The sequence below is a fragment of the Drosophila willistoni genome, unplaced genomic scaffold (assembly GCF_018902025.1).
Source record: "Drosophila willistoni isolate 14030-0811.24 unplaced genomic scaffold, UCI_dwil_1.1 Seg593, whole genome shotgun sequence".
NCBI classification, from domain to species: domain Eukaryota; kingdom Metazoa; phylum Arthropoda; class Insecta; order Diptera; family Drosophilidae; genus Drosophila; species Drosophila willistoni.
In genome coordinates this window covers 23,860-35,308 of record NW_025814512.1, presented here as the reverse complement: position 1 = coordinate 35,308, position 11,449 = coordinate 23,860, and the positions used below count along the sequence as shown (strand labels likewise).

The 11,449-nt window shown below is 39.1% G+C and overlaps 1 protein-coding gene across 1 annotated transcript; it reads left to right on the top strand.

The window, feature by feature from the left end:
- Positions 1 to 4,851: 4,851 nt before the first annotated feature.
- On the top strand, positions 4,852 to 10,054 carry LOC124461687 (the record flags this gene model as incomplete). Its single annotated transcript, XM_047013177.1, has 5 exons — positions 4,852 to 5,854; positions 6,138 to 6,262; positions 6,563 to 8,284; positions 8,351 to 9,070; positions 9,263 to 10,054. Coding segments are annotated over exons 1-5 (4,362 nt in total), but the record flags the coding sequence as incomplete, so codon positions are not given.
- Positions 10,055 to 11,449: the final 1,395 nt, after the last annotated feature.

The following is an 11,449-nucleotide window of genomic DNA, read 5'->3' as shown; positions in this document are numbered from 1 at the left end:
AACAACAGAAGGTATAAAACCTAACCCAGATAAAGTCAAAGCAATTCAAAATTTTCCGATACCCAAAACTCCAAAAGAAATTAAATCATTCTTAGGATTATGCGGATTCTCAGGAAATTTATACCCAACTTTGCACATATTGCAAAACCTTTAACTCTAGGATTAAAGAAAGGAGCTAAAATAAATATAAACGACCCAAATTACATTTCATCCTTTGAAAAATTAAAATATCTCCTTATGAATGATCCTATACTTGCATATCCCGATTTCAAAAAACCATTTTTCCTAACCACAGATGCCAGCAACATAGCTTTAGGTGCGTTCCTTTCACAGGACCATAGACCTATTTCTTATGGTAGTAGAACACTTAACGAACACGAACTAAATTATCAGCCATAGAAAAGGAATTACTATCTATTGTATGGGCAACTAAATATTTTAGGCCATACCTTTTCGGTAGAAAGTTCGAGATTCTAAGCGACCATAAGCCTTTAGTATGGCTCAACAATATAAAAGAACCAAATATGAAACTTCAAAGATGGAAAGTAAGACTAAATGAGTTTGATTACAAAATTAAATATTTACCTGGCAAAGAAAATCATGTAGCAGATGCCCTTTCCAGAGTTAAAATAGATGAAAACTTTTTAGGATCAACAGAAAGCACAGCAGCTACAATACATAGTGCTCACGAGGATAATGAAAACTACATTCCAATAGTAGAAAGACCCATTAATTATTACAACAGACAAATAGAATTCATTAGAGGTTCAGAAGACAAAGCAGAAACAACAACTTACTTTTACAAACGAACATAAAAATAACATACAAAGAAATGACCAATGCTTACGCAAGGGATATAATCATAAGATATCTTTGCAGTAAGAACACTGTACTATATTTTCATAATGAACAAGATTTTCCCATATTCCAACAAGCTTTATCGAAATAATACAACCAAACGCAAATACAAAAACCTCGAAATCTAGCATTAAGTTAGAGGACCTTCAAACGTTTGCACAATTTAAAGAAATAATCCTAAAACAACATAAAGAATTATTACATCCAGGAATCGAAAAAACGATTAATTTGTTTAAAGAAAAATATTATTTTCCCGATTTTCAAAACCTAATTCAAAACATTATTAATGAATGCTCAGTATGCAATATCGCAAAGACAGAAAATAGAAATACAAAACTAACTTTTGAAATAACACCAGAACTTTTTAATATCAGAGAAAAATACGTCATGGACTTTTACATGATCGACAATTTACAATTCCTCTCATGCATTGACATTTACTCGAAATTTGCAACACTTGTAGAAGTAAAGTCTAGAGATTGGTTAGAAACCAAGAGAGCAATTATGAAAGTATTCACTGAAATGGGCAAACCGATAGAAATAAAATCAGACAAAGATTCAGCATTTCTGTGTATAGCACTAAAAAATTGGCTACAAGAAGAAAATGTAAAGTTAGAAATCACATCAAGTAAAAACGGCATCTCAGATGTAGAAAGATTCCATAAAACAGTAAATGAAAAACTCAGAATTATAAATAGTGAAAATGACATCGAAGATAAATTACTTAAATTTGAAAAAATTCTCTACGTATACAACCATAAGACGAGACATAAAACAACTAACCGAACACCAGCGGACATTTTTATCTATGCAGGATCCCCCGACTATAATACCCAAACAAGAAAAATACATCAAATAAACAATTTAAATGAAGATAGACACGACTTCGAAATCGACACTAGATTTAAGCAAGCACCATTAGTAAAGTCAAAAACGACAAATCCATTCAAAAGACAGGAGAAATTAATCAGTTAGACGAGAAACATTTTGAAGAAAGAAATAGAGGACAAAAAGTTACACACTACAAATCAAAATTCAAGAAGAAAAAGAAAGTTAATAAAAGCAAATACGACAATTAATTAATTACAGGTCAACAACTCAAGATGACTTTTTTATACATCATGCTATTCTTAACATTAAAATCAACATGCAGTCAATCCATTGACATAAACCCAGTAAAAGCACCAAACGGTTACTTAATATTTAAAACAGGAACCATGGACTTACCGACAAACTTTGAATATCATTATTTAAAAGTGAATTTAACTCTAATAGACATTACATATAATAATTTAATGCAACAAGCACAAGAATTTAAAAACCTAATCCATATTCAATACTTAACAGAAAAACTAAGTAGGGAAATTAATGGAATACACATTGTAAAACGTAACAAACGAGGACTAATTAACGGAATTGGTTCAATATACAAATATCTTTTTGGTACTCTTGATCAGGAAGATAAAGATGAATTAGAAGAAAAAATAAATAATCTTGAAAGCAATAGCGTACAAGCAAACGAACTAAATTACGTAATAGACACTGTTAATAAAGGTTTAGAAGTAATAAACAGCCTCAGGGAAGAAAAAGAAAAAGAAGTAAGATTAGAAGTCCTAATCTTTAATTTGAGCATTTCACAGAATACATTGAAGACATAGAAATGGGCATGCAGCTCACTAGATTAGGAATTTTTAACCCAAAACTTTTAAAACATAATCACTTAAGTCATGTTAATTCGGGAAAAACTATTGAATACAAAAACTTCCACCTGGCTTAAACCAAGTTCAAACGAGATATTTATCATTTCAAACATTCCTCAAGAAGTAATAAAAACCCATATCTTTGAGATACTTCCTTATCCAGACGAGAATAAAAATATTTTGACAGAAAATTCATACGATAAATACTATTTTAATAACAACACTTTGTTCATAAAAACACAAAACAAATAGAAACTAACGAATGTATAATAGGCATTTTAAATCAAATCCCAACCACTTGTAAATACACTAAGACATATAAGAATTTTCAAACTAATTACATTGAACCAAACATAATTGTAACATGGAATCTACCAAAAACTAAACTTAATCAAAATTGCGTAAACAACGAATTAATAATAGAAGGCAATAACATAATAAAAATTTACGATTGTGCCTTACAACTAAACGAAATATCAATAATAAATTCATTACTTGACTATAGCCAAAGCATTTATGTAACAAACAATATCACCAGGCTAGAACCTATTTCCTTTATCCAAACAAAAGAGATAATTAATGAACATACGAAATATTATACTGCATTTCAAACTATTACATTAACCACTTTTATACTTACTATAATAAGTTTGATTACATACTTAATCTATAAGTTTAAGGCAATGCCACAAAAATTAATTATTAAGCATTTCCGATCAAATAACAATCGTGGTCCCACAGGCATAACCGAAACCCCAATTGTTGAAAAAATCGAGTCCCAAATTATAAACAAATTGATACTCCAATATTTACAGCTGAGAAAAACCCCTCGCTATATCCCAATGTATCCGCCTGAGGACAGGCTATTTTCTTTAGGATGGGGGAGTCATATATCCGACTCCAATACCCAATAACATATAAATATTTCGGCCCCTAAAAATCATAACGTAAACAATTGTCCCCCTCAAAACCAAAGCGTATGAACGCTAATCCATAAAAATTAACATAAACAATCGAACACTTGAAGTAATAATTGTCCCCCTCAAAACCAAAGCGTATGAACGCTAATCCATAAAAACTAACATAAACAATTGAACACTTGAAATAATAATTGTCCCCCTAACAACCAAAGGCGTGAGAACGCTAACTCAGCACTTAAAATCGGACCAATCAAATCGTCGAAGTATCAACCACGCCACCAAAGGGCTCCCAAATTTAGCTATAAATATAACCATAAGACATTTTTGTAATCAGTTCTAAGTTTTCTTTCAATAATAAAGTACGTTACTTAACTCACGAAAAATATCTTTTTTTTCCTTATCGAGAAAATCGAATATTTAATTATATAAACTTCGGCATAGCCGATGTTAGCTTCTTTGATATTTTTATACCCTTGCAAAAAGGGTATATTAATTTTGGTCAGAAGTGTGCAACGCATAGAAGGAAGCATCTCCGACCATATAAAGTATATATATTCTTGATCAGCACGACGAGACGAGTTCAAATATCCGTCTGGATCAACGCAAACTCCTCCTAGACCGTTGGAGCTACAGAGCTGAAATTTTGCATGTAGGCTTGTATATACTGCAGGCATTGTATATCTCGGATTCAGCCGGATCGGATAACTATATCATATAGCTCCCATACAAATGGCAAAGTCACGAACAGTGACTTTTCTCAATAACTTCGTTTTTATCTGAGCTCTTGTCATGTAATTTAATATTGGTGAGTTAATTACACATATAACCGACTATGTCAAATTTGATCAAGATCGGGTGACTATATCATATAGCTCCCATAGGAACGATCTTTCGAAAACAGTGACTTTTGTCAATAACTTCGTTACTTTTGACGCGATTGATTTCAAATTAAACATTTGTTAGTTTAATAAATCTGTTAATGACTGTGCCGAATTTGATAAAGATCGGGTAACTTTATCATATAGCTCCCTGTTCAGGAACGGATTGCGTTTATCGATAAGTCAGATGTAGTTGTAAGAATCGACACATACATAAGCATTGTACACACATATATTTGTGCGCTGCTGCGACAGCGCTTTTTCTCGTTTGGTTTAGTAATAAATTGGCACTCAACTGATTCAGTAGCGAAGAAATACAAAGTGAAGTTATCCAACTTAATTTCAAGGTACAGTCCACTGCTAGACCAAATCATAATTTGGTCCTTCGAGCCGGATAAGGGAATCGGTTTTCGATCGAATAAAGTGCTTTTCGTTCGAATTTCTTGGATCTATTGGAAAGTTTGGAGGATTATTACTCTGGAATAGTTCTGTAAAATGGAAGAACTAAAGGCATTGGTGGGTCGACGGAGCCGACTCAAGGCCAGCATAACAAGAATTCTGGATTGGTCGGAACGAACCCAAACTACATCAACTACTGAGGTAGCCGCTCGGATGGATCAACTCCAGTCCGTGTGGAAGGAATTTAATGGAATCGGAGATTCCATAGCCCTTCTGGAAGATGTGGACGGCTATGTGGATCCAGAGGTCGATCACGTGACCTACGGAGAGAAGTACTTGAAGGCATATTCTTTACTTCTGGGAAAAAAACGGTTAGTTCAGCAACAAGCATCATTGTCTGGCGACGGCAATGGCGCCATGGGTCTGCACGCATATAACGACGACATCGTTCATTTGCTGCAACAACAACAACAACTCTTTGAACAGTTAGCTGCAAACCAGAGCAGTTCAAACTTGTCGATGCCCGCTCGCAATGAGGTGGCTGCTTCGGGTTCGACTTCGGGAAACGGCACGACGGCATTTGTGCATGCCGGCGAATTGCCAAAAATTCAAATAAAACGGTTCGCTGGACTCTACACAGAGTGGCCAGCTTTTCAAGATATCTATGAGAGCACGATACACAACAAAAGGGAGTTAACCAACACTCAAAAGTTTCATCATTTAAAAACACTGCTCGTCGATGATGCTGCCAACTTGGTGCGGCACCTGGCGATAACTGACACGGCTTACAACACTGCTTGGGAACGCTTAAAGGAAAGATACAATAGGCCACGCCATATTGTGAACTCATTTTTGGAGAAATTTATGGGTCTACCAACGACAAACAAAATTGATGTGTCCATCTTACGCAAGGTATCAGATGGCACAAATGAGATTGTTCGCGGTCTGGATGCGATCAATCAAACAGGACGGGACTGCTGGATACAATATCTGGTGTTGGAAAAGCTTGACGCTGATACACGGCGCAGGTGGATTGAGCGCAGCATGGGCAACGAGGCGCCCACACTGGAGGAATTCTTCAAGTTCTTAGATGATCGTTGTGAGGAATTAGAGCTCAGCGGGAGATTGCGTTTGGAGGCAAAATGCTGGCGCAGATCACACACATACAAAACGGGTCACACATTCGATGGATGCAGTTCAAGCTGGCAGCTGCACCAAATGTCAGGCGACGGATCATAAGTTGTATGGCGTATGTTCATCAGGGAAAAGACTTTATGTTATAATTGCCTGAAATCAGGGCATATGGTCAAAATGATGGACAGCATCATCATTCTCATGCAAATATTGTAAAGGTAAGCACCATTCTCTGATCCATGATCCAGGTAACTCAATGGCTTTAAGGAACTTGCAACAAGGAAAAAGGGAGAATCAGCGTATTCCAAACGCTTCTCATCACGATTTGTCTACAACAAGTCTAGTGGCTCATAATGGGAGTGCACCAGCAACGGTTTGTTCACAAAGCTCTGCGAAATTGAAAACAGGAAAAGGTTTAAATCGAAGCATATTGCCTACTGCAACGGTTTATGTTCGAAAGGTAAATGGAGACTACATTACATGTCGTATCTTACTAGATACTGGGTCGGAACTTTCATATGTATCAGAACGATGCATACAAGCACTTGGATTGCCACGGTCGGCATCATCCATTTTGGTCACAGGAATCTCTTCGGTTCAGGCTGACACCACAAGGGGAAGCTGCACTCTTCAGATAAAGTCAAGGTATTCAAACAATCACTTAACGGTACAGGCTCATGTTCTTGGCAAAATCACATCAACACTGGAAAGGCAAAACATTGACGCATCGGCACTTGATGTCTTTAGCGATCTTCAACTCGCTGACTCGGAATTCACCACAAGCGCTCCAATTGACGTTCTTTTGGGCGGTGAACACGTTTGGTCTACAATCACAGGGAAAAAGTTGTACGACAATACGGGCAAACTCATTGCAATATCATCGATTTTCGGATGGGTCATCAGCTCTATAACGATGCCCCAAGCTAACAACGCTTTCGCTTTGACATCATACATTGATGTTAACGCTTCGCTCCAGAGGTTTTGGGAGCTAGAGGACATCAGTTCCACAACCAAATTGGAACCTGATGATGAGCAGGTGGAGAAACACTTTCTCGCTACGCACACTCGAGATGAAAAGGGGAAGTACATCGTGGAACTTCCATTCAAGGTCACTAATCCTGAATTTGGGGATACTCTACAAGGAGCTAATCGTTTCCAATCGGTGGAACGACGCCTACAACAAGATGCAAATCTAAGAGCAAAATATGTCAACTTTATGAGGGAATACTTCGATTTGGGGCATATGCGCGAACTGCCACCAGATGAAGTCAATAATGCACAACGGTTTTATCTACCACATCACCCGGTTTTGGGTCGGAAGCTGAGAGTAGTTTTCGACGGATCATTTTGCGACACCAAAGGCGAATCACTAAACGATTATCTCTTTACAGGGCCTAGCATTCAACGCGATCTATTTGCTGTCTGCTTGCGCTTTCGGATGTATAAATTTGTATTCTCAGCCGACATAGTCAAGATGTTTCGGCAGATTTGGGTGAACGACAAACACCGCGACTTCCAGAGAATTGTCTGGAGAGAAAGGCCATCGGATCCAATCAAACACTATCAACTATGCACCGTCACTTATGGCACCTCATGTGCACCATTCCTGGCTGTTAGGGTATTAGAGCAACTGGCTACTGATCATCAGCAGGAATTCCCGAATGCTGCAAAAATCTTACAAGAAGATTTTTATGTCGACGATGTGCTCACTGGGTCAAACAGTGAGGAGGAACTGATACAAAATCGAAAGGAACTTATTCAACTTATGTCCTGTGCTAATTTGGAGCTTGGGAAATGGGTATCAAACACACCTCGCATACCAACAGAAGGAACTGATTCTACACAATCATCTCCAGTCAAGGTTCTTGGACTTTACTGGCAACCTGGTCTTGATACATTGTCTTATAATGTTGGTCTAAAAGGAAATGTCGATTGTACAAAACGACAAGTTTTATCGGATGTCTCGCGGATTTTCGATCCACTTGGGCTTTTGGCACCAATTGTGGTCCAATTCAAAATACTCTTTCAACAATTATGGCTTCTCGATTTGGGATGGGATGACAAACTCCCTAAGCAACTAGCGGATACTTGGCTCAAATGGCGAGCAGATTTGGATATGCTACAACACATTCAAATACCCCGGTTGGTTGTCAACGACACCGACAACATTGAATTGCATGGATTCTCCGATGCATCTACGAAGGCATACGCTGCTGTAGTGTACAGCAGAGTAATCAACAAGGATGGCTCGATTTCTACATCGATTATGGCTGCGAAGTCTAGGGTGGCTCCGCTAAAGCAGCAATCCCTGCCCCGCCTAGAGCTTTGCGCGGCACTTCTCCTAAGTCAACTCATACGTTCGATAAAGGCGGCACTTCGACATCAAAAGGTCACGGTTTTTGCATGGTGACATTCCACAATCGTTCTCTATTGGCTATCATACGCACCCTCTCGACTAAAGACATTTGTTGGGAACCGAACTTCGGAAATTCTGGACACCATTCCAAGGCATTATTGGCGTCATGTGGACTCCAAATCAAATCCAGCTGATTGCGCATCCAGAGGTCTCATGGCTGCAGACCTAAAGGACTTTCAGTTATGGTGGAATGGCCCGTCATGGATACGTGACGCGGATCAGTTTATGGTAAGGTTAAACAACTCACAAGTCTGTTTGAATATTTCAGAAAAGAACATAGAAAAGGAAGTCGAAAGCAATTGTCTGACTGCATTAGTAGAGGCAACTCCTGATCATCCACTTGATCATCTTGTTCAACGAGTATCTTCATGGTTGACGCTCGTTCACACGGTTGGCTATGTCCTTCGCTTTCTACGGCGCACGAAGGGTCCATTTGGGGACAAGGGCTCAAACTGTCTTACGTTTGAGGAAATAACCGCGGCACGCATTGTATGCTTGCGCCACGCGCAAACCTGCTTTCAGGATGACTATCAATTGCTACTCGCAAATAAACCATTGCGAAGTCGATCTCAGCTGGCTAAACTCTCGCCAATGATCGACAAGGACGGACTACTCAGGGTTGGAGGTCGCTTGCACCACTCGCAATTGTCCACAGAGGCGAAACATCCAGTTTTGCTACCGAAATCTCATCGCATCACCAAGCTGATACTTGAATACGAACACAGGGTCAACCTGCACCCTTGCGTCTCATCACTCTTTGTTATGGTACGTCAAACATTCTGGATATTTGGCGCAAGGAACTTGATAAGGAAAGTCACACACGACTGTTTGGCTTGTTTTCGACAGCGGCATCATACATCACAACAAAGGATGGCTGATCTACCCAGCATTCGTGTCACTCAGGCACTTCCATTTGTAAACACTGGATGTGACTATGCTGGTCCAATCCTTTTTAAGGATGGAAAGGGGCGCAAACCGCGCATTGGTAAGGGCTACATATGCCTATTTGTTTGTCTGGTCACATCGGCAATCCATCTGGAACTTGTAACGGATTTGGGCACCGACTCATTCTTGGCCGCGCTAAGACGTTTCGTCTCTTTGCGTGGCAAGTGCAACAAAATCTATAGCGACAACGGAACGAATTTCATTGGAGCTAAACGGTCTCTTGATGAAATGCAGAAGCTGCTGGCATCTCAACCACACATCGAAAAGGTTAGGAATGCTCTGGCGAATGACGGCATTCAATGGGTATTTATTCCACCACATGCTCCTCATTGGGGAGGAAAATGGGAATCTGCAGTCAGATGCGTAAAGCTGCATATTCGCCGAGTCATTGGGAAATCTACTCTCACCTACGAGCAGATGCGAACTCTACTTGCACAAGTCAGTGCGGTGGTCAACTCACGACCCTTGTGCTACAACTCGGACACAGATATCAATTATTTGTCGCCAGCACATTTCTTGATCGGCAGGCCTCTCACAACTATACCAGAGGCAGACTTAGGCCACATCCCCGTGGGCCGACTTGGGTACTGGCAAAGTATCCAATCTATGATGCAAGGTTTCTGGAAGCAATGGCACCAGGAGTATCTTACCACATTGCAACAGCGTCCAAAGTGGACCACTACAACACCAAATATAGCAGTGGGAGATGTGGTGCTTGTAAAGGAATCGAACACCCCATCAGCTCACTGGCATCTGGCGCTGGTTCTCGAAGCCTACCCAAGCAAGGATCAATTGGTTCGAGCGGTAAGACCTCTTCGGGAGAATTAACTCGGCCAATCACCAAGGTTGCGGTATTGCCCCGTTCAGATACTGTGTTTCAGGTCGGGCCGGGATGTTCAGGAACGGATTGCGTTTATCGATAAGTCAGATGTAGTTGTAAGAATCGACACATACATAAGCATTGTACACACACACATATTTGTGAGCTGCTGCGACAGCGCTTTTTCTCGTTTGGTTTAGTAATAAATTGGCACTCAACTGATTCAGTAGCGAAGAAATACAAAGTGAAGTTATCCAACTTAATTTCAAGGTACAGTCCACTGCTAGACCAAATCACTCCCATAGGAACGATCGGTGGAAACAGTGATTTTGATTAATATCTTAGTTTTTTCCTATGCTAAGATTGTAGGCCGTTCTTTCGCAAACATTAGCCTTTTTAAGCTAGCTTAAACGTTTTTCCACTTTAATGGCTACAGGTAAGGAAAAAGTTACCAAAAAAGTTGCAAGGGTATACAAACTTTGACGCGGTCAAAGTTAACACCGGCCCTCTGGTTTTATTTAAAATTGTGCACTTGATTGTTTTATGGGGTTTTGATGCAAGTTTTTATATGAATAAATGTTTGAGCATTCAGTTTTATTTTAGTTTAGACAGCTCAAGAATTGTTAAATTGTTTATTATTTAATTAATTAGCTAGGAAATCGGCGACTTTCCATAGCACACACTATTTTTAAAATTTATTTGGGCAATTAATTCCCAATTTTAATATACATTTTTGAATAATTTATATCGGAGCTTTTTCTTTGTTGAGGCGGTGCTCAAACTAGTTTTTTTCTTTGTTTTGAGGCGGTGCTCAAACTAACACCAATGGCCAATTGGCCTTTGGCTCCTTTATTGTTTTCATTCTAAGACCTTAGAATCTATAACAGTGGGTTATTAAATACAGCAAAGAACATAGGTGCTGAAGGCAAGATAAAATGGATATTATTAAGACTAGGCCAAAGTGGTCTAGAATATATATAGTAGAGTACAATTTGGCAATTTATCCGCCTCATAGATTTATCATTGCGAACTCAATTCATTTAAATAGCTTGAATTTTAGCTGCAATTTAACAGGAGGCAGAGAAATGTCCAAATGTTAATTAACAGTGAGATACAAATGTGCAATAAGATTAACAATTGGAACATTAAAAGTATGTATGAGTTAGTATTGATTATTCGTGTGGATCGTCAGGAGGAGGCTTCTGCTTCCTGTGCTCATTAGTCCACCAGTTGCGATTTATTGTTCTAGGAGGATTGCTAGATTGAATAAAAGGACCAGCCTGGTTTGGCCAGTCGGCATCAACCCCATTAGTTGAACTCAAGTTAGGGGGCCGAAGGAGTAGCAAGACCATCAGGCCGGCGGCCAGTAAGAGAGGCAG